This window comes from Dunckerocampus dactyliophorus, chromosome 21 (genome assembly GCF_027744805.1).
Source record: "Dunckerocampus dactyliophorus isolate RoL2022-P2 chromosome 21, RoL_Ddac_1.1, whole genome shotgun sequence".
NCBI classification, from domain to species: domain Eukaryota; kingdom Metazoa; phylum Chordata; class Actinopteri; order Syngnathiformes; family Syngnathidae; genus Dunckerocampus; species Dunckerocampus dactyliophorus.
In genome coordinates, this window is record NC_072839.1 from 1,892,179 (window position 1) to 1,915,494 (window position 23,316).

The 23,316-nt window shown below is 41.8% G+C and overlaps 1 protein-coding gene across 4 annotated transcripts in view; it reads left to right on the forward strand.

Annotated features, from left to right (window-relative positions):
- The window catches only part of arhgap29a (Rho GTPase activating protein 29a), a 34,930-nt gene that overhangs the window by 9,560 nt on the left and 2,054 nt on the right, over positions 1–23,316 (forward strand). For 3 of the 4 annotated variants that reach the window (XM_054764948.1, XM_054764949.1, XM_054764950.1), the window contains 20 exons: positions 7,350–7,493; positions 9,667–9,763; positions 9,838–9,904; positions 10,797–10,857; positions 11,195–11,335; positions 13,489–13,553; positions 13,632–13,742; positions 13,883–13,963; positions 15,009–15,191; positions 15,253–15,390; positions 15,472–15,656; positions 17,384–17,532; positions 17,625–17,744; positions 19,055–19,153; positions 19,219–19,382; positions 20,523–20,711; positions 20,819–20,956; positions 21,872–22,107; positions 22,232–22,547; positions 22,638–22,731. In XM_054764948.1, coding sequence (XP_054620923.1) covers positions 7,350–7,493; positions 9,667–9,763; positions 9,838–9,904; positions 10,797–10,857; positions 11,195–11,335; positions 13,489–13,553; positions 13,632–13,742; positions 13,883–13,963; positions 15,009–15,191; positions 15,253–15,390; positions 15,472–15,656; positions 17,384–17,532; positions 17,625–17,744; positions 19,055–19,153; positions 19,219–19,382; positions 20,523–20,711; positions 20,819–20,956; positions 21,872–22,107; positions 22,232–22,547; positions 22,638–22,731 — 2,778 coding nt within the window. The other variant, XM_054764951.1, reaches the window with a different exon arrangement.

The following is a 23,316-nucleotide window of genomic DNA, read 5'->3' on the forward strand; positions in this document are numbered from 1 at the left end:
GTCAGCATTTGGGAGCAAATATGAGGTGAAAGAAATAAAGTATAGTAGTCTGGAGAAAGTTAGATGGTGCGTTCAAGGACCATCAAACAAAGTGGGACAAGTCGCTGTTTGCAACAAACAACTTGAAACATGCAAATACTGTGGGATTTCTAACTGTATATTATTTTTTGAATACAGCAATGGCCCATATTTCCGAAATGAATATCCATTTATAAACAATTTGATGTTATTTACAAATACATTTTTAAGGGTTTTTCTTGTATCATTGCGCCTGATTGTTTCCCGCAACCCGGTGTTTGAGGACCCCTGCTTTATAGCATGCTTGGGGATATAAATATGCTCTGTTACATATTTCAAAATGCTGTTAGAATGCCACTTTTATACAATTGGCTTTATTTTATAATGTAAGATTAATGTCTATCCAACCATTTTCTATGCTGTTTGTCCTCACTAGGGTGACGGGGTTATGCTGGAGTCTATCCCAGCAGACTCTGGGCGAGAGGCAGCGTACACCCTGGACTGGTCGCTAGCCAATGGCAGGGGACATAGAGACAAACAACCATTCACACTCACGTTCATACCTGTGGGCAACTTAGAGGTGCCAGTTAACCTAACCTAAGATTGTATGGAATCGAATCTTTGTTTTTCAAAATATATCCTTTTTGAATCGTATCTTAACCCGCCTGGAATCGCCTACCACAAAGTGATTTCATTTCAAAGTGATCACTATGCGCTACCCTGAGAGTCCCAGCCTGAATATCTTGACTTTTTACAGGGTTAACTGGCCATATTCTAACCTTCCCAAGTAACTTGGACACCACATATCTGTATCACAAAATCTCCCCTTAAAGCCTCCATGTTCATGTTTCATGTTATTGAGTTTTATTGGGTACATTTTACTCCATAAAATACCCGAATAGTCCCGACAGTAACTCCGTTTTGAAGGCAGGCTTTCAAGTTCACAAAGCCCATTCACTCATGATTAGGATGACAGTAAAGCCAAATAGCCTCCCTGTTGTTCTCAGACACGGCCCCTCACCACCTCGTTCTGCCCCTTGACAGGTGCACTAAAAGGGGGCCATCTCCGCTTCCTGGCCCACCGCTGTCCCTTTGGTGATAATACGCATTGTATGCGCTTTTAACGCCAACGCTTGACCAGTTTGGCTGCCAGATCGAGGTTGCACGGTGGGAGGATCTGCGGTTTCTCTTGAAGAAAGCCGAGAGCATAGTTGGAATGCCAGCCTTCAGAGCTTTGCATCAACAGTACGTGGTGGAGGTGGTGATTCGGGGGGGTATCTAAGGAGAAAGGTTGCCTGTCTTTCCTCACTGGGATGTCTCCGAAGCAGAATGGGGAGGAAAACAAATTCCTCACTTCACACTGGGTATCTCATTTCTATGCTAAGAAGTGAAGAGCTGAAAAAAGATGGATAAACATGAATAAACGATCTTCTCTCCCGGGTTACGTCATACATGTCTATGTCACCTTTGAAGTTTACAACTGGAATACAGGTCACTGATTTTCTAAACATTACTTTAAGCTCTTCTGCTTTGTTTATTCAAATGGCAAGTTAGCAACCTTGAAAATTGGAGTAGCCAACCAAGTCGGCCCCCAGCGCAGGTGGAAGGTGCTGTATATCCCGGGCTTTTTTTTTGTCTTTAAAACATCTTTGTATTTAACGGGGGGGGGTCTTACTGGCCGTGACCGCGTGTCGTCTGCTAATCTGTGGAGCAGGTTGCCAACAGAGATGGGCCATGTGTGGTTACATTGAAGGTTGCAAAGGCCACCCCGTTGCAAGGACCCTGCCCATGTGTGAAAGGTTAAGTGGCGCCACTTTACAAAATGTCCTGTGCAAATCATTCAAATGCGGCACGGGCGTTCTTCGCTACTTGCTTGGATGTGGCTCTGATGCAAGCAAGCTATGAAGTCGCATGGTTATTATTGGCCCTTTTCGACATTTTTGTCTTTACCGTTAACAAACAACTTAAAAATATGAATCTAAGTAAATACGGCTGCAACTCCCAATTATGTTCCCGGCCGATTAATCTGTTGTAATCGAGGTGTTTTTTTTAATTGCCTGTCATCTTTTGAAACATTAACACACATAATTACATGTTCAAAGTGCATTTTACAGGAAGATAAAATATTGCTCAAGTTTACTTACAACTCGTGTCTGACAATTTTTTTGAGACCACCAGTACCCACCAGTTGAGAACCACTGCTGCAGACTGATCTATGTGAACCTATATGGTCCGCAACATGTCAGAAAAGAGGCAAAAATGTCCATCACTGTTGAAATTGTTGCAGCTCTAAAGTCAAGTCAGGGAAACAGGTTGTCTTTGAAAAAGTTGCTACTATAAAATCCTGTTAGCGACTTACGGTGTGAGTGAAACGTCCAATTGTGGCCAGACTTAATTTGACAGACTCAATGTTTTACATCAGTCATTAATTGTCCCCCACCCCCACACCTTCGCCATGAGCTTCCGCTGTGTGATCGGACCTGTGTGGACCCAGTAGTGACTTGTTAAGTGATTTCACACTCGCTTTGTGACCACAAGCGTCCCGACCCTCTCAGATGTTGTGAAGCATAAATAATACATTGCTCCCACCATTTGCAATGCATGATTGAGCATAGCTGGGGGTTGCAGTGAAAGGAATGTTGCCAAGTCATAGTGTCTACTCGGGCACGATTTGAAGTTTTGTGTCATGTCATTGATACAAATTGCCGATGGTAATTAGTCATTTACCCATGAGGCTGAGCAGCTACAGTCTATTTGCATGAGGAAATCCTTAAAATGTCTGAGATTAACTGCACACATCCATTTTTGGTTATACTTGGTCCCATAAAGATGCTGCAAATCTAGGGATTAGAGGTTGTAGGGGAACATCACCGATTAAGGACTGCTTGTCAACCGCGTAAAGGTCTGGAGAACTCCAGCAATGTGTCCGAATGTTTTATTATTGAGGTGTCATTTTGACGGTGAATAATCTGACAATGTTTTCATTATGGATCCCCCTCTACCCCTCGCTGCAACTCCCGTCCCCACGACCAAACAAGAGGCAGGAATGTTGGGTTTCCATGACGCTAATGAAGTAAAAGCCCGGCAATGTGTTTCTGGCAGCCCGCGAGGAGCTCCTGATCCGCGGCCTCCTTCTCATCGGGATCAAGGTCTGATCCCTCCGTAGCTTTCATTCACCAGACCTTATTATGCCGAGGAATGTCTCACTCTCTCATAACCCCTGCTGAAGCCGGGATGTGCGGTGCTGGGGTAAAGTTGGGACAAATCCCATAGGAAGCCCACCACACCAAAATAACACAAAACCTCTTGTCTCCTTTCTTGTTTTTCCACCCATACTCACAACAACTCCTCCCCGGTCACGCCTTACCATCGTCCCACCGCCGAGCATCACACATTCCGATACTTCAGTCCTGTGAAAAGTGAAGGCTGCTGTTGCAATTTATTGTTCCATAAACGCTACATGTGGTCAAGCCCATGAGGTGACCTGCCCCACTGTTTGCCAGTGGCCCAAGGGACAATAGGGAGTTTTCTGCCCTCAAACAAGTCTGTACTTCAAACTCCGCTTTTCCCTGTGGACTGTGGACAGAAGGATCTTCCCAGACGCGCTCTTTAAACTTAACGTTCTGTCTTAAAAAACAATACAGTACAGCTGCTGAAACAAGATTTCCTGGTGGGAACAGGTCTTCTCTTTGTGTCCCTCGCAGAAAGGCAGTTGTGGGCTTAAATAATCAGTCTCTTTACTTGATCCTGCGCCTTGCTGTGCTGGTGCATGCAGCCATAATGTCTTGCTAATTAGCCTCAATTTAAGATGGCCCAATAGGCCACACATTCGCCATTGAAGGTTGAAGCCAACGGAACCTTTTAAAGGAAACCCCCTCTATCTTGTGGGCATTCATGGTTTAGGGTAGTCCATAATAAACCACTAGTTTGATGCCTCCTGTACTCGGGATTCGGTTTCTCAGACGATGAATGGGTTGTAAAACCTGTGCCGGAACAATTTGAGCTATTGTGTTGGGGGGGTTTAACCATTTATCATGGAATCTTAACTGACCAAAACCAATTAAGGGCAGTGTTCGAAGCCATGTGTTGTAAACATTGTAACTCTGACCATATGACGACTGCAACTAACGATCTTCGATTAGTCGAGTAATCGGTCAGGTCCTGGACGGAACAAACCATTATGAAATTAGTGGTTTGGTCCGTAACATGTTAGGAAAGAGACAAAAATGATCGTCACTGTTTTCCAAAGTCAAAGCTGATGAGTGTGAAAATATTGTTTTGACCAAAACGCCAAGATAATAGGTGTGCTTTCATGGATGACTAAGGAAATTAGAGAATATCCACATTGGAGAGGCTGAAATAAATGGTGGTCAATTAATTTCAGTACGTTTAAAAACTGAAACATAGAAGGATACGTTATATAAAAGAGTTATCCATTAATTGGATGATCGATTAATAAGATATGCCTTTATTAGTCCCACAGGGGGAAATTCCAGGTTTACAGCAGCGAACGCACACAAGAGCATAGTCAAAAAGTTACATACACTATTTACAGCTATGTACATGTTGATCAGCCACAGGTTTATTGCACGGTTATTGTACTTATTTGCATGGTTTATTGCACGGTAATCATCAATTCATTATGATTAATCATCCAGATGTCGATTAATTGGATAATCAAGTAATTGTCATTTCATAATCATTGTTGCACTTCTTGCAGTTCTTTCAAATAGCTGTTTAATAGCTGATTAATTGGATGATCGATTAATTCATGATGGTTTATTGGATGATTAATCGATTATCCGAATAGTTGTTGATTAATTGAATAATTGATTAAACATCAGTTCATAAATGAATTGTTGCAGTTGTAGACCATATACATACACACTGATAGATGTACTGTAGGTTATACATATACAGTATATATAACATATGTACTGTATATATCGTATATAATGCATGTGAACCGCCTTCGCTTCAGTTTTTACACTTAGCAGTATTGAAAAGTGCAAATGACCATTCTGACCCGAGCACGCTTTTGTCTTTTTCCAATGTGTCCTACGGTGGTTAAAACAAAAAGGAGGGAAGCTTTTGTCATTAAACGCTACGAGGTTCTCAGCAGCTGAAGGAGCTGCTCGTGACATCTGATGAAGATGAATGAAGATGGTTGCCATGGAGAAGAGAGTGGAGTCTCCAGATCCTGCGGAGAAGCTTTTGGCCAGCTCAGATCATTGGTTGCACGGGCTATATGTCATATATTACTTAATTTCATACGCATTTCTATTGAAATTTGTATTTTTAATATATTTTTATTAAATTTGAGTAATTCTAAATATTTGGTTTGTAGGCAGTTTGCAAGCTTGGCTTGTGTGTACCTTTGGACATGTGCTGCTGCTCCACGTCTTTGTTTTTCTTTTTTCAACTGATGTTGTTTTTCCCTGTCAACTTGTTTCACCTCCCAATGGGAACTTGTCACATACTGTTTAGCTGGCTGGATTTCCCGGAACGCCGCAGCTAGCATTGTCAATATAGCCACGCAGACCCAGCGAGTATTAGCTTCGTCGGTTGCCCTATTTGTCCAACTCCAAAGAGAGCTAATGAATAAAAGGAAAAATGGGTGACAGCTAAAGTCTTTCTGATCCCCTTCTCCATGAGGAGGTAATCCAGGGGTGATCATCAGCGCAAATGTGGCTTTGACTGTCCGTGTGTGATGCGGTTTTGTTCGAGGGAATGAGGGGGGCAGAAAAAAATGGACTGTAAGCCCCCCACCCTCATTGTGTAACGCCGCTGTCTTTACAACTTGTAGTCTTCTCAAAAACATAAAGACTTGCATAGTTTAAATGGACATCCCGCTGCAGTTTTAGCGTGTTTACACTCAAGCAAGCAAACCTGGCATACTCCCACTCCACGTTTATTTGTAGCTAGCATGCAGGTAGTGGCAAATTAGAGGTTTGTAAACTACACAAAAGTGCAACAAAGAGTAGTCAGCTGCTTTGCTCTGGTTAACTTCATGGCAGAACATCAATTCCCACCCTTCTCATTGGCTGTGTTTTCGGGGTTTCTTACCTCATCATTTCTCTTTAAAAAGGGGCTTCTGATTAACAGACTTGCAAACTTCTAATTGTAGAAAGGTCTCAATAGGTCATGATTGTTTATGCACTTGGCTTTCAGCTTGGAGTTCTCTATGTAGGTTTCTGAGCGCAGTGCGATCCCTCCGCCACCCCTGCTTTATGGTCTTGTTGCCTAGACAGACCATTGACTGCTTTAGTGTTGACCACAACTGCTGTGAATGGATGGTCGTCGCTTGACATGGCTGCCATGGCCACCCTTTAAACCAGCAGAGCCGGAATGTCATGTAGTGATGCTGTTGCCAGTGTGGGTGCGCCATTCATTTGGAAGTTTGACGATACGGAATTTTCTCGGTTGTTGATCAAATCAAGTCATCAAATTGTGGACATGGTTTTGTCAAGTCTCATCTTTCTCATAAGTTCCACTAAGAAGGTTGTATATCTGCATTGTTGCTCCACAACTACTGGGATAGCGACAGTGTGGCACAAGAAAACCTTAATATGTGTTGCTTCTGTGTAACTAAAAGCCTATTTCACACAGATGGTGCATGCAAAAAAGTATTTTTCATCAGTGCCTGGTATGCATAAGTGTGTGTGGTTTCACACAGCAGCATGGCGTCCTGCAGTCAGATAATTAAATGCATGACAATGGCATGAATTGATGATGAATCAGTTATCCAATTAATCAACACTCTTTTGGTATTCGTTTAATCTTTTTTTTTTATAAAAAAAAAATGTTAATATGCTCTGATTCCCGCCTCTCAGATGTGACTACTTTTTAATTATCTTTGTGTTCCTTCTTTGTGTTTCAGGCAGAACAAGATAGAATTTTCTTAGTCATCCATGAAAGCACACCAAATATCTTTGCGTCATCGTCATTTTTGCCCCTCTTTTGACATGGGACGGACCAAACCACTTGCTGCGTGTGTTGGGTTCATATCGATTTGGTCCATCCAGGGCCTAACTGATTACTCGATTGATGGAAACAAGCTTCAGATTAATCGACAAGAAAATAATCGTTAGTTGCAGCACTAGTGCATTGTTTGAAAAACTTGCCGGACAGATACAATTGCTGACAATTGAATGTTTCACGTGAAACCCTTTCACACAGGTGGCATCTTGTTAATCTTGTTAGGGTTCGGATAAAACGTCCAACACTGGAAAATGTACAGGTCAAACAGAACTACACCCCCTTAGGGCTCCAGTCCAATGAGAGGGGGTTTTGTTGGTATTGATGACATCTGCTACTTTGTGACTTGACAGATCACCAAGACAACTTCCATCAGGTCGTCCATGAACGTCTCCGGGAGATGGTCGCGGTCCTGAACGGCGTCATCAACAAACACCAGAGCCTCAACTCGGCGGAACTGCTAAGCACAGCTGGAACTGTCGTCACTTTAGTCAAGGGTGAGTTGTGATGTTTCAGCCCCCCTTGAAACATCAAATCTTCTCTGTAGGCCAATCAACCAGCTTCAAGACTAACCTGTTTTTCGTCTTGCTTTATCTTATCTACTCATTCTTCCTTGGCAGTTTACTAGTGTAATGTCTTCCTCTCTCTCTTTGGGAGAGGAATTCCACAAGTTGACATACAGTACAGTTTTACCGCTTCTAAACCATATACTTGTAGCTCTTCAAAGGTTACTCTTAAGACGCTTTGACATGCAGATCTCAATTCTCAATTCTGCATAGCCAACACAAAGGAATCCCCTGAGAATATCTCTAGGGCCCTGTGATTTCCACGTTAATGAAATCGTGGGCAGGATAGGCCAATAAAGACAGAAACTGTTATATGCAAAAATGACATGTGCATCAAATGTGAACGAACGCGAAGAAAGTGACAGACTCACAACAATAACAACATTTACTAATGTTGTGCAGGGAAGAGTATGATTTGTTGCATAGTATAACTACCTGTTTTACTGTGCATATGACAATAAAACTCTTGAATCTTGAATGTTTTACTGGCAGTGATAGCTACAACAGATAATACATTAGCCGCCAGCTAGCGCATCAGTTAGGAATTAGCAGTGCAACACATTTTTAGAGCTGTAATTACAATACTGTGATATTTTTGGCCAAGGTTATCATACCATCAGAATCTCATACCGCCCCATGCATACCTCCCTCATAGGGAAAGGGTGATTCTACATTGTTTGTTGTATTTATTACCAATAATCAATCCACGGGGATTATTGTTATGCTACTGTTATAACACATTATCTCACATTTGTGGAAAAGTGCAAAGAGAAAGTGAAAAGAGGTAGTGTTTTTTTTTTTTAATTGTACAAATTTATATTGCAATTTTCCTTCAGTTTGCCCTGTTTGAAATTAAAATTCAACCATAAAAGTGATTATTTACTATCATTATGATTGCCTCCACCTTTTGCGACTTGAAAGCGTTTCTTTTAAGTTGTGTTTATGTCATAGATCTTCCTCGGATGCCTTTATCTATTCCCGTTTTGCAAGAGTGTTGTTCTTTTCCAGTGAAACAATACCAATTTTTCCTCCATGATGTAACTTCCACGTTGGGACCACTGGTAGGGGCCTATGCGAGCACTGGCATTGTATTCCAGCAAGGCTCAGGATGTCCTGTTGGGGGGGTTAGGGGTTGGACAGAAGCAGAGATGCTAGAGCATAAGTGAGTTGCGTGCGTTCTATGGTGATGACTCGTTGGTTTGGGCCGACTGACAGAGGCTCCCAGGACCACGTAGTCGCGCCGGAATCCTCTTTGTTTTTTCCGCTGGATTTATTTAGTTGTTGTTTTGTTTAAACAGAAAATGTTGCTTGATTGAGGACAATATGAGCAGAGCAGCATCGGAAGAATGGCTTAACCATCTGGTTCAAGGATTGTGATGATTCCGGATGGAATTTTCTATTGAATATGTTGAGAAGATTCAGGTAGGCAACTATGGCTTCGCATTTGGTAGGAAGCTGCTGTTTCGTTGCATTGTGTGTCAATACTGTACAACAGGAGGCTTTCTTAAGGAGGCTTTCTTAAGACAAGTTTCAGAAACCATTCAGGAAAAGTGATAGCCTAACCGTTTTAAAATGCTGAATGTCCATTTCAGCAGTGGCTTTGTAGACGTGAACTCTAGAAATCTCCATTGTTCCATTGGAAGGAAGGACGGAGTTTCCTCAGGCAGGCGTCAGAACGCTCGGTGACATCACTGATTTATTGGACTGGTTTTCTGAGCATCTCGTTTATGTTCTCTCTGCACAGTCAGGACAGGAAGTTTATTGTGAAGACTGATTACGGCCATATTTACACTGGTGTTTTTCCCCCATTCTGTCCTCAGTCATCGCCGTGTTTTGACTTGCTGCAGGAAACCACTGGATTCGCAGATTACAGCCCATTTCTACACACTTGAAGCCCTTACTAATGCATTAAATTAAATGTTTTGAATGCCTGTGATGGACTTGACAATGATGTTTCTATTTTTTCTTTTTTGAGTCCATACTTTTTAAGATAGCGATGAGTCATGCAAGACAGATGAGCGGAGCCTGTGCAGGAAGTCTCCAGTGACCTCAATGTAGGTTTGCTTGGGGGAAACTTCATCTCACCTCATCTCAAATTTGACAGGAGTGAATTTTAAGGAGGTGAACCAAGAGAACAAGCAGAGGCTTTTCGGCGAGATCCACTCTGCAATCGACAAATTGGCATTCACCGTTGGCAATGTGTAAGCATCGCCGCTGACACGCAGGCAAGTTCTGCCTCAGAATGCATGCTAAGATAATGACCTTTATTTTCCAGAGTGTCTGACTTCCTTATGGGAGATGCAGAGAATGGACTGGGGCTCCCCCTAAGTAAGAGGAGCAGGGTAAGTCGTATTCACAATGTATGATTTAGTTACAGTATGTCCAAGTGTCCACAAACTGAATGAAACCATCTAAAGCGGAAGGCTAAAACTAATTTATTGAAACAAGGTCAGTGTATTCAGAGTCTTGCTAAAGGCAGGATGTGCCATAGTGGCATTGAATTGTCAAGCAAAAAGGTCTGATTCATTACCCAGCAGAGCATCGAGTTCATCGGGGGTCACATGACAACTTGCAGGTTGGCCCCAGACCCGACGGTTCTAAGGGAATTTCCACAAAGTAGGATTTCTTATTTATGAAATGACTATGTATGTAGTTAGAGCATAGAAAAACTTGTTTACGACTTTCTAAATAAGCTTTTTAACATTATTAGAGCCCTCTAGACATGAATAACACTCCTGTAGTCACCTTTACACTCCCATTGCCCAATATAGTAGACATAATGTGAGAAAGACATAAATATAAGACTGGTGCTTGAGGGTGTTGCTGTAAATGTGTTCCAATCATGTCAAACCTGCAATAAAAGCCTGTTGCTCCGGCGATAGTCTGGTGCTTGTGTGTCTCACCCAACATTACAGTAACATTACTGACACCGAGTGACCAGTGTAGAATACTACCGGTACATATCATCGCAACGTCTTCGAATGCATCTTCTGAATGCCTTATATTTGCTTATATTTTCATTTACCGTTTTTAGGCTTGAAAATGCTTAATTTAGGCAAAAAGTTAAATTTGCTTAAAAATGCATAATAGGCCGTATTCAACCACAAAACTGCATGATTTATTAATATTTTTGAAAAACCTGGCGTGGGATTACTGTATTGGTGTTCTGTGTTTAAACAAAATGTTTTTAGCCTTAAACATTGTGTGTGTGTGTTTTTTTTAATCTGGTTTCAGTCTTTTGACAACCTCCCTCTGGAATCTGGAGGATCCGGCCCTGAGAAAGATGATCCGCCAGGTAAGACAGCTCACTATAACATTATGTATTTTATCAGCACGCTGTAAAAAGTGGGCTGAGGGAACCAAAATCATAAAAGATTAGGCAGTCTGTCTGCATGGCGACTACTACTCCCACCTCTCATGCCGTGGATGGCCACTTATTAATCCATGCAGCACTCAGGTAGCTGTAATTACCTTCAAATGCTATTAGCCTGTGTGTCTCTCACCCAAGGTCAGCGTGGACTAGGCCGCTTGGCTGGCAGTCACAGATATTACCAAACACATGTCGTACCCACAAGTGTTGACAGGAGCGTTGCCAGTCATGCATAAATCCACAGTTCCTGGCATTGTTACAGGATCGCCAGTTCGCGTCGAAGAGGTGGACAGGACGCTGCTGCAGCAGGACAACGGGGTGGAGTTGGTGCTACGCTACGCCAAGGACTGGTCCAAGTACACCAAAGACGTGCTGGCGTGGGTGGAGAAACGTCTGAATATGGGTGAGTCGAGGAAGATTCAATGTTTCATGTAGCTGCAGCTACACTGCTGACAATGTACCAGAGGTTTTTTTAAATTACTTTTTAATGTATTTATTTTTATAATTATTCATTTATTATGTTTTGTACATTGTACCAAACCTAACCTAAACATTTCACACACTCCATGATGGAACTTTTATCTTTGTTTCCATGTGCGTGTTATGTAAAGTGTAGGTCTTAAAATGCACCATAGAGTTCAAAGTTCAGGTTTTAAAAATACATATTTTATAGTCTCCGTCAAGGAGGTTACACAGCAGTTATGCTTTTCGTCATCAGTTTTTTTTCCTACAAAGCAGAATAGATCCTTTTGCCCATCATTCACAATGCTTATGTGAGGCATGAAAGCAGATGATAAAGATACAAAAGCAGCTCAAAAATAGGCGGCTAATTAATGCACATAATGGGACACACCTATTCCACCTATGAAGCCTGCTATTGAAACACCTCCAACAAGGTTTTATGGTTTCATATCCATGCTGTGAGCTTGTAGTAATAGGTACAGTACATTCATGATAACATGTAACACTTACAGTATTTTGGTCATTCACATAGCAACATAGACAGAAACGCTTCACCTAGCGTCAAAAAGCAGCAAGCAGTCGCTGGCCAACTAGTAGCTAGCCAGTGTGGTGTGGCAAGGTGTCACTACACAATTAACATAGTTCTTGGGCGTAACAATGACTAACAATAATCGGAACAATGACAATAACAATAGTAACAACAATAATAAACAATGTCGCTGTAGCTGGGTTAATATGCAGGTCACATGATGTAAATGGAGCATTGTTGGCACTTTTTGGATGTTTTTATAGGTTTTATAGGTTATAGGTTTTATGAGTGGAATAGGTGCATCCCATTACTTGCATTCTTAGCTGCCTCTTTTTAGCTGTTTTTATGTCTGTAGAACGCACAGAAAAGAGAAAGACGTGTGTTCATGTGACACACTATGATTGTGGATGAGCAAAATTCCAAAAAAAGAGTCCACTTTTTCTTTAAGGTACGGATGGTCTAAGAGCTCATTAAATTTTAATTTTCCTTCATTTCTAAAAGCATAAATCTTAAAAGACGAAAGGCAGCCATGTGCTCATGATTTACTACTGTACATTATTTTTACTCTTTTTTTCGCCCCATTTTCCCAATTTATTTAGTAAATACTGCATGAATCTTGATGTTAAAATTAAGGCATGAAAGGTGTATAAATTCATATACACCTTTCAACATACACCTTTCTTTTCTTCTTTATTGTTATAAAAATCTTGCTGAACAGTGGCAGCATGCTCCTTTTATCTTATGCAGTCGTCTTTGTCCCTGTATGGAAGTGAAGTGTTCAATAACGGTGCTGGGGCCAGGAGGCGAGGTTCCGAGTCCCCTCCGCGCATCATTGACAAAGACAGGCGAGGTCACATGGCTGTTGTCGCCCATACTCTCTGATTAATGCTTTTATCTAATACTCTTAGCGCAGAATGCCTCGCCTTTTCATCTGCGTCTATGCATGCTATCCCTCATTTGAAATATGTGCAGCGTGTGAGAAATGCGACGTTTATGTGTATAAAAATTAGAGGTGCACGATAATTATCGGGACAGATATGAGGAAATTATGATGTCATACAATAAACCCAATAACATGAAAAATAGCTCAGATAACTGTTATTGGTATCATACTGGTCTTGAGAAGCAGAAAGTAATCGGTGCAGCTATCGTGCATCACTAATGTAAATGTTTATATACTTTGTGTATATAAATGTATGTACTTTTATACTTTTTTTCCCCCCGCTGTTACCTGAGCTGCATCGGTATCAGTCATGACTTGCATGCTCAAGGTTGAGAATGCGGCGTGTAAATGTATGTCCTGCCACGGGTTAATGAATGCTTTCACTGTTGTACTTCATCCTCGGTCATCTTCCCAGCCACGCCAGTGACACAAGGGCCTCTTTCAACTTGTACAACGCCTGCGTTATCTGGCAGACGGACAAATTGTTTAACACATCCTCTGTCGCTGATGGTTTATTTACTGAGGAATGGATCAAGGACTTTGCCTGACAACAATTTAAATGTGGAAAATGAAGCCAAATAAATAAGTGCTGTGACACCCAATACGTTGGTTGTATTTGCAGATATCGAGTTGGCAAAGAGCTACTGCAAAATGGCTGAATCGGCAAAAACCCTCGCAAGTCAACAGGTAATTCATTTTGCAGCTCCACCACCGCCTCTCCTGTCTGTTCTAAACCACATCAGCACTTTCTGCTCCTAAATCTAGGAGTTCATGCCTTTCCGTGACATCTACATGGCTGCTTTCAAAAATGACATTGAATACAGCAGGCTGGTCCTCAGCACCACGGCTGTACTCCAAAGCAACAAATACATGCAGGTAGGCTTCTCCCTCTGTGGTTGAAGAATAGAACTAAGCGTGCTAACAGGGCGTGTGTGTGTGTGTGTGTGGGTGTGTGTGTGTGTGTGTGTGTGTGTGTGTGTGTGTGTGTGTGTGTGTGTGTGCTTTTAATCCGCCAGCCGCTGGTGACTCGGAAAAACGAGCTGGACAAACTACGCAAGGAGATGAAGGAGCAGTGGCAGAGACAGCAAAAGAAAATGGTGATTCTTCCAACTTGCACACTCAGGATGCAGTTTTAAATGTTATCATCTATCCTATCTTTAATGTCGATAACAAAGGCGACTGACATGAGAGCACGTACAGTAATTCCCTGGTTTATGGCGGTTAATTGGTTCTAGACCAAAATAAATAAATCCAATATTTTTGTAATTAGAGCATAGAAAATCCGTTTACCACGTTCTAAATACGCTTTTTAAAATTATTAGAGCCCTCTAGACATGAAGTAACACCCCGATAGTCACCTTTACACTGCTATTGCCCAATATAGAAGATGTAATTAGACAAAATAAGACACGCCAACATTGGGAATGTTCCTTGTTCTTTTTTACTTCCTGTTTGGTACAGTACTTCCTGAGTTGGCTATTGACTCACCAGTGTAACGTTACTGATGCCTGGTGACCAGTGTAGAATACGACATATCATCACATCTTTGAATGCGTCTTCCGAATGCCTTATATTTATATTTTGCTTCATTTAGCCATTTTTATGCTTGGAAATTCTTAATTTAGGCAAAAAAAACTTGTCAAATGTGCTTCAATATGTATATTTTGTGACTAATAGGCTGTTAGCATAATACTGTTCAGCCACAAAACTGTGATGATTTATTAATGAATCTATTTTAATTTCTACATTAATTAATATATTAATGTTATTATAATTATTAAATTATTATTTTTACATTTATTTTTAATAAATATGTTTTAATTTGAAGCACAATGTGGCGAGATATTACTGTGCTGCTCTTCTCAACGAGCAGCGGGTGCTGCTGTGGGCCCCTCTCCCATCTACAAGTGCGCACAGGCGGCTCCGTCTTGTTTGTGACATTAAGAAAATTGACAAAAAGGCGACAGAAAAAAGTTTATTTGTAGTTTAAAACATTTGTTTTGTTTTGTTCTCCTGAAACGTTACTCAGTTCTCCTTCAGCGTCCATTCATCCACCGCCACACGTAGATTGCAGTCCTGTGGGAAACACGGCAGCGTATTATGTTTGTTTTCTGTTCAACCAAATGTCGGGTGCATTTCCAGCACGAGGCAGACAGCGCACTGAAAAAGGCTCGGATGCTGCAGGATCAGCGTCAGACGGAGTACGAAAAGGCCAAAGTGTCCACCAGCCGCCTGGAGGGGGAGCAAATCGGAGGAGTGGCGGGTGCTGCAGCGGCGAAACAACTTGAGAAGCGGCACAGGCTGGAAGAGGAGGCTCTGCAGAAGGTACCGTAACACTTGGCAGGTAGTGATGTAGAACCTGAATGCGCTGTTCTTCTTTTGGCAGGCTGGGGAAGCGAGGGAGCACTGCAAAGCTTGCCAGATTGACGTCGAGGAAAAAAGAGTGCATCTGGCCAACACAAAGAGCCAAATCATCACTCAGCTCCGAAAGATGGTCTTCCAGTGCGACCTCACCCTCAAAGCCGTACGTCTACGTTTCCTAAAGCCCTGCACGTGAAGGTGATGTGAGCGGCACCTGAAAGCACAAGGGCATCATCTCTTCCAGGTCACGGTCAATTGGTTCCAGCTCCAGCAGGCCCAGGTCGTGTCGCTCCCCGTCAACCACCAGGGTCTGTGCGAAAATGCAAAGCGGTATGAGCCCGGGCAGCGCTACATCCAGTTTGTGCAGAGGTTGTCCGCTGATGGGCCTCGCCTCGAGTCCTACTTGTTGGATTTTTCATCGAGTGGAGGGTGAGATATTGAGACCATGTTCACACAATGTGCATTTATTTATTGTTTGTAATCCTTAATGAGTGTAAAGGGGTTTTATGGCCTGTGTATTCATGCATATACATGTACTTGTATATTGCTTTGTAGCCTTGTCGCTATCATGGAATAGTGTTGAGACATTATGTCAAGACATTATGTAAACAAGACATGACTTGCGCTGTCCTGTGGCAACTTGGACGCAGTGGTCATTGTTGCTTGTTTTGTGTACCGGCGGAATAGCATCCTTTTTCAAAATACGTTTATATCATACTTTTCAAGCCAAATGTTGTTTGTAAAGGTGTTCCTCTGAAGTCATCAGTGAAATGATCACTGCAAAGAACTGAACTCAAGGTGGGCGTCCATCTGTCTCTCGTCTGCACTTGCTTCGTCCATTGTTGTTTTAAACCTTCCTCTTTTGGAAAAGACAAGAAAACTTAAGTATGACCCTGATACTGTTAACATCCAGCAGCAACACATTTTGGCATAACCACCATTTTGATGAAAAATATACTGAACCAAGTCAACGATCTACCTTGAGAAGCGTTTGTTTACTCGGCTTTACCCGATCACGTCACTTCCAGAATGAGGCTGAACTGAGAGCTAGCTCGTCATGGGTGGCGCCATCAACTATAAATGTACATTTTTGTGAATTTACCATTTGCATTCAAAAATTGAACAACGTAGAACATAATTACAAAGAAGATATAACATACTTTTTCATTTCGAATACGATACTGATAATGCAGTGTTTAAATATCCACTGATACCGATATCTATCGGATATCTGCACGGATCATGTATATTGGAGTCTGGAATGGTCTGCTTGTATCGAACTCCATTATTGGAGATTTTAGATGCAAGCCGATATCATCCGGGGCTCTTTTTTTTTTTTGCTGATATCGGACTGGGACAGCCCTGTATTCAAGTATGATTATGTCATGCTCCACATGCATGGTTGCCCTTTTTTCATGATTGTCCATTATTGTTGTGCTTTTTCCAGAAGGGACTTTCTCCAGGCTTTTGATTGGCTAAAAGGACCACATGGTTAAAATTTACAGTTTCTGAAATAGGAAGATAAATAAGCAACACTTTTGTTGTTGGGTGTTGGTCTGAGGGAATTGACATTAATTTCCTCTGTCGAGTCTTTTCTCTTGTTGTAAGATCTGCACTGACAGTTGTCAACAATTGGTCAGATAAGATGTTTATCAAGGTTAAAGTCCTCTGATGTCCTCTCTGCAAAAAGTAACAGTAAATGCAGGGATAATTTAGGCATGTTGAGTTGGACGTCTTTGTCAACTGATTGATTTGATTTACATGATTTCTTATTGGTCAGACCTTCTGGACGCTCACCTAGGTTCCGCTATATGTGGAACCCAAGAGACGCCTTTGTTTTATTTTACTCCCCCAACTCTGATTTCCTTGATGAAAAGAATTGGGCTGGCTGAGTGCATGAGGAAATGGAACACAGACACACAAAAGGTTAAATATAGACGGCTGACCTACATTCTGTATAGTGGAAGGCACCGTGGTTTATTGTGTTATTTACCTTGAATGGTTAGCATATCAGCTATTAGCATGACCGACCTGAGTCAGTTAATCATTAAAAGCCATGAATATTCATGATGCCTATAGAAATGTAAATCCTGTAGCTGAGGATTGACGGATATGCACGGTTGGGAAATGTAAAAGTTCTTCTATCTCCTTTGCAGAATGCCTCCTGCCAAGCGCACGCTCAGCGGAAGCCACTCGTCCTACAGTAACCTGTCGCAAGGTTCTGTGACGTCCGACCCGCTTGGTATTGATGAAGTGGACGGATCCAACAACACCCAACAAGCCAAGACCGGCACTGACATTCAAGGTATTTCTAATCCTATTGTTTTTTTGTTTTTTTTTACCACAATCACTGATGATTTGAGGATTAACTTTTTAAAATATTTTTTTTACATGCAGCACTTCGGCCTCGATCCATGAATTTGACGAGCCAGGGTGGCGGAATGAACAGCGACGACTCGGAAAGTGCAGGAGGGAGCAGCGAATCCCGCTCCATGGACTCGCCCACTGCTAGCCCAGGTGGAGACGTGCAGGCATATCATTGTCACCTGTATTCAAACTATACTATCCATCCCATCCATCCATCCATCCATTTTCTATACCGCTTCTCCTCTTTAGGGTTGCAGGGGCATGCTATCCCAGCTGACTTCGGGCAGATGGCAGGGCACATATAGACAAACAACCATTCACACTCACATTCATACCTATGGACAATTTAGAGTCGCCAACTAAGCTAACATGCATGTTTTTGGAATGTGGGAGGAAACCGGAGTACCCGGAGAAAACCCACACACACACGGGGAGAATCGAACCCAGGTCTTCCTGATCTCCAGACTGTGACTGTGTGGCCAACATGCTAACCACTAGACCACCGTGCGGCCCTCAAACTAAACTACCACACAAAAATCATTAAATATTCATATTAAATGAGTATTTCAACTCTCTTCTCGCACATTTTCATCTTGTAGTATGTCTTTATTCTCATAATATTCTGACTTTATTATTGTAGTGTTACAACTTTTTCCAAATTTTCTAAAAATTACTGTATTTTGTTTCTCATGATATTACAAGTTTTAAAAAAAAAGTATTTTTTTTCTTAAATATTTCACTCGATAATACTAAAATTAAATTTTTCCTCATAATGTTACGAGTTTTTTCAACTTTTTTCTTGTTGGAATGCAACTTTTTTTCTCTTCATATTTTGACTTTATTTGTGCAAAATTACAGCTTTTTTCACAATATTCTTTATACTGTTTTAACTTTCTTCTTGTAAATTTTCTTCAGATAATTGTGACTCTCTTCCCAGAATATTTTGACTTAACCCAACCTCATTTTCCTCAAATTGCAACTTATTTTTGTTTTGTTTCTCATAATATTGCCTCTTTTTATTCTAGTCTTTTATGTTTTGACTATATTTTGTCTCGCAATATTATGACGTTATTCTCCTATCTTTTATTCTTGTAAAAATTACTGGTCTTTTTTTCAGTTTTTTTCCAAACAGTCACAGACCGGGCGGTAAACAGCACCTATGTCGCACTTTGGACACCCCCGTTATATAACCGGGTATAACATGATGGAAAAGTAGCGTTTCCCCGTTGGGAGGATCATAGGATTGTATCGCTTATGCTTGTGTGGCCTATTGGAAGTCGTTCATCATTCTATGGAGGTGTGAATCACCTGTGATCCCCTGCCGGGACATCAGTCAAGAACAAGACCCCACCTTTGGACTGGGGGGGCATTAAATTCAGAGACTTGGGTGTAGATGGTGAAAGATTTGGTTAGGACTGCAAAGATGTGGACTTATTGGTGTGTTTTGCCGTACTGTTCAGGAGAATTTAACAGGAAATTTCCCAGAACTCCCTCCACCGGCACCATGTCGTCTGCCGACGACCTTGACGAGCGAGAGCCCCCGTCGCCTTCTGACAACGGTAAGTCCAAGAAAATGTGATTGCATTGTCTCCCTGCGTGCCTGAGTTAAAACTGGCTTTCTTAGGTTTGAGTGATCTGGTCATGGAGGCCGCCAGCTCCCCGGGTCCTTTTCGGAACACCCAGATGTCCAAAGCTGCTCAAACTCACAAGCTGAGAAAACTCCGAGCGCCCTCCAAGTGTCGCGAGTGCGATGGCCTGGTGGTTTTTCAAGGAGCAGAGTGTGAGGAGGTAACCTTCAACTGTCTTAAATCAAGCAATAGTGCAAAAGGAGTCATAAAGAATATCCCAGATGACCACTGCCAAGCGGCACAAAGGCCCCTCTATCCCCCCCATCAGAATATCCCAAAAAAGAGAAAAGTTGAAGCTGCCCAACTTGACTCAGTCAGTGGAAACTAAAGACCTTTTGTCTCACTCTGAAGAGTCCTTCACCCTTCCTTTGTTAGGATCAAGTTTCTTTCCATATTTATTAGCTACTGTACACAGACAAAGGGGGAAAGGAAGGGTTAATGGAATGTTTCTTCCCTAAAAGGTGTGTTATATACGTCGCTTGGGTGCTTTGACAAGTAAGTGACAGAAGAATGCAGCTCTTCACTTCTTGGAAGTGTTCCATAGAGTCGGTTCAAGAGGTTGGCATTTTTTTTCTGTGAATTCAGAGTGCTTAAGCAGTGGAGTGACTATTTTGCGGTCAAAGCCTGGAAGCAGCTGGATTTGGTGGTTTGAATGGGGGGGGTCAACATGTCTCGAAAGAATCTTGAAGCCATGAATTGATGAGGTTCCCTCGAGTGAATAGTTAATGAGACTGTGTTGTGGATACTAAGTTATTTTATCTTTATTTGAATGTTTAGTTTTAGTTTTCCTTTTATTTAGAACCCATTTCATTGCCTGTTTTATCTGTTTGGTGCTGGATGAGCCTTTTTTAAATTTATGTACATTTTTTTAATTACATTTTGATTATTTAGATTTTTATTTATTTTGTTTGGTTGTTTTTGTTATACATATGTAATGTTGGCTTTTGGGGGGGGGCACACTGCAGGACACTGTTCACGTTATTTTCTTTTAAATGTACATTTTTTAATATACAGTATATATAATATGTTTGGCTTGGTGTTGGATGGGCCAGCTAAGCGTTGGGTGCAGGAGTAGCAGGGATTTGTCTCCGTATGTCTGGAGAAGCAGGCTGTAGAACCTGGGGATGGACATGGAGAGAGGAGAGAGCTAACTATAGAGTGCTATACTTGACTGTCCAGGTCCATCCGTACATGCCGTGTGCCAGGGTCACCTTCCTATGTTGTATTTGCTATCTAAATTTGATCTCCTGTCATTTATTCTGCTCAAATGATGGACTGAGATGTGCCACCGTGTTTCCAGTGTTCGTTAGCCTGCCATAAGAAGTGCCTGGAGAGCCTGGCCATCCAGTGCGGCCACAAGAAGCTTCAGAGGAAGCTTCACCTTTTCGGCGTCGACTTCACGCAGACCGCAAAGAACAGCCAGGACGGCATTCCGTTCATCATCCGCAAGTGCACGTCAGAGATCGAGACCAGAGCGCTCAACGTGAAGGTATGTGCGGTGGAATATGATGAGTCAAGCTTTTCTTTGCGGTTACCCAATGAATACGATGTGAAAGGTGTAGAAGTTTACAGTTTTTGTTTTTTTGCGTCGTGAAGGGTATCTACCGCGTCAACGGCGCCAAGTCCCGCGTGGAGAAGCTGTGTCAAGCGTTTGAGAACGGCAAAGACCTGGTGGAGATGTCGGACCTTTACCCCCACGACATTAGCAACGTACTCAAACTCTACCTGAGACAGGCAAGTGCCTGCAACTGCATTTCATTTCTAAAATGACATATGAACATACGCAAGTGCATAGGCTTGGATTTGGTATCGCTGCAATAAAACAACCCGAAAGGGTTATGAGTCTTTGAGTTCTTATGTCGTAAAGTGTGCTTATGTTGTCGAGGTTTTTTGCCAGTCCCGCACTGTAGGGGCATCGTTTGGAGTTGTTGTTTTTCCGCCTCTCCTCTCCTCTTGTTCTTCCCCTTCCTCTCCCACTTGTATCGCACAGTCATCCTGCAGTATCATCCCCCCGCCCCCCCGGTCATATTGTATGGTATGCTGTATATGTACGGACGGCCGATTGCACAATTTGGCTTGTATCTCTGACGAGTAAAGGACATTCTGATGTTCTGTTGCAGCTCCAGGGTCCAGTTTCAGTGCAGCTTGTGTGTGAATGCTGAAACGTAGAATGAATGTAGAAATATCCTCGAAATGTGTTGAAATCTAGTCACCGACTGAGTGTCGAACCAGCAACCATCAGTGTAAAGCGATGGGCGACGTTGAAATTGTCCATTCATTTTCAATGGAAAAATATCAAATTGTGGCAAATGTGGGATTTTTTTTTTAGGAAAGTCCTGATATATTCAGAGTGAGCTGAACATTTTCATGTTAGAATTTTTTGACGTGGCTGACAAATGTGGGAGGAGTTAGTGGACAAAAAACTTGAAATGTTGGAATGACAAACTGGAGGGTGATTGTTGAAATGTAGAAATCTGCAATTTGACGAGGACTGAGGATCGAACCAGCAACCACCATGTTTGGGAGACGACCAGTCTACCACCTGCCACCTACCACTTTTTTGGAACGTGATGAACCAATGATGAACCAATGATGAACCAATGATGAATGATCGTTTCACTTGACTATTTTGTTCTCCCGCTCCGGCAGCTTCCAGAGCCGCTCGTCCTTTTCCGCTACTATGACGACCTTATCGGCCTGGCCAAAGAAAGCCAAAGTGGGATTGTGGCAGATTTGGAAGCATTTCGCCTGAGTTCCTCCCCGGTGACGCCGGCTCAGGTCAGCGTGGAGCTCAACCGCATCCTCTTCAAGATCAAGGACCTCCTGAGGCAGCTGCCGCACGCTCACCAGAAGACGCTGCAGTTCCTTATCGAGCATCTGCACCGGTACGTTTTGTTTTTTTTTTCAAATATCGTCCCGGGCTAGTCTGGAAGGCAACCTCCTCCTCGTCCCAGGTCTTCTTGTGACAGCACACGGACAATTATTCCAATCATATTCCCTTGACTTCAGGGTGACAGAGCGATCTGAGGAGAACAAGATGACGGCAAGGAACCTGGGGATCATCTTTGGCCCGACGCTCATCAAACCGAGGCAGGCAGACGCAGACGTCGCCTTGTCCTCGCTGGTGGATTACCCCTACCAGGCGCTCATCGTGGAGCTCATCATCAGGCACTACCAGATGATCTTCGACGTCCCCCTCAGTCCAGTGGTGGGCAACTCCCCCACCGAGGTTTACGCTCAGCCCTTACCCGATATCCGCATTCCTCAGCAGGAAAAGGAGCGGAACCTGAGCAGGTACTCCAAGTCGGTGAGCGACATCCAGGAGGTAAAGATCTGATGCGATATGAGTTTATTTCCTGATGTACAGTAGCTCATTCAGGGGCTCCACTGATGACTTGACCACCTGCCATTGCAGCTCAGCTCCAAGGACTTCAAGAGACATTCCTCCACTCCTTCCCACCATTCCTTCGCAGACTTTCAGGACTTGGAAGGAAATGAATTTCAACCTGGTGAGTATTTTTAAATCCATGAAATCCCAAAATCTATAAAATATCTATAAAAAATATATAAAATATTAATAGCAACTATTACATAACATTAATAATAATAATATATCATTAATATTATTATAAAAATACATAATTAAATTAAAATTATATATTTATATAATTATTAATATCACTTTATATGTTATTTATATATCTTAGAGATTTATAAAATAATAAAATTGTATGGATTTTATAGATCGATATTATAGATTCAATGATTTTATAGATAATTTATTTTATAGATATGATTTATTTAGATTTCTAGATTTTATAGGTAGATATTTATAGATTTATATAATATATGTAATATGTATTATATAGATTTGTATAAAAATAAGAATAGTAGATTTTATAGATAATACTACTATTATTATTTTATAGGTAGATATTTTATAGATTTAGAAAATAATGATTTATAAAATAATAAATTATTATCATTTTAAAATAGATTTTATGGATAATAATAGTAATATGAAATGATGCAATATTTATCTAAAGATGTAAACAATAATAATTGATTGATTATATTTTCCTATATTCATTTAT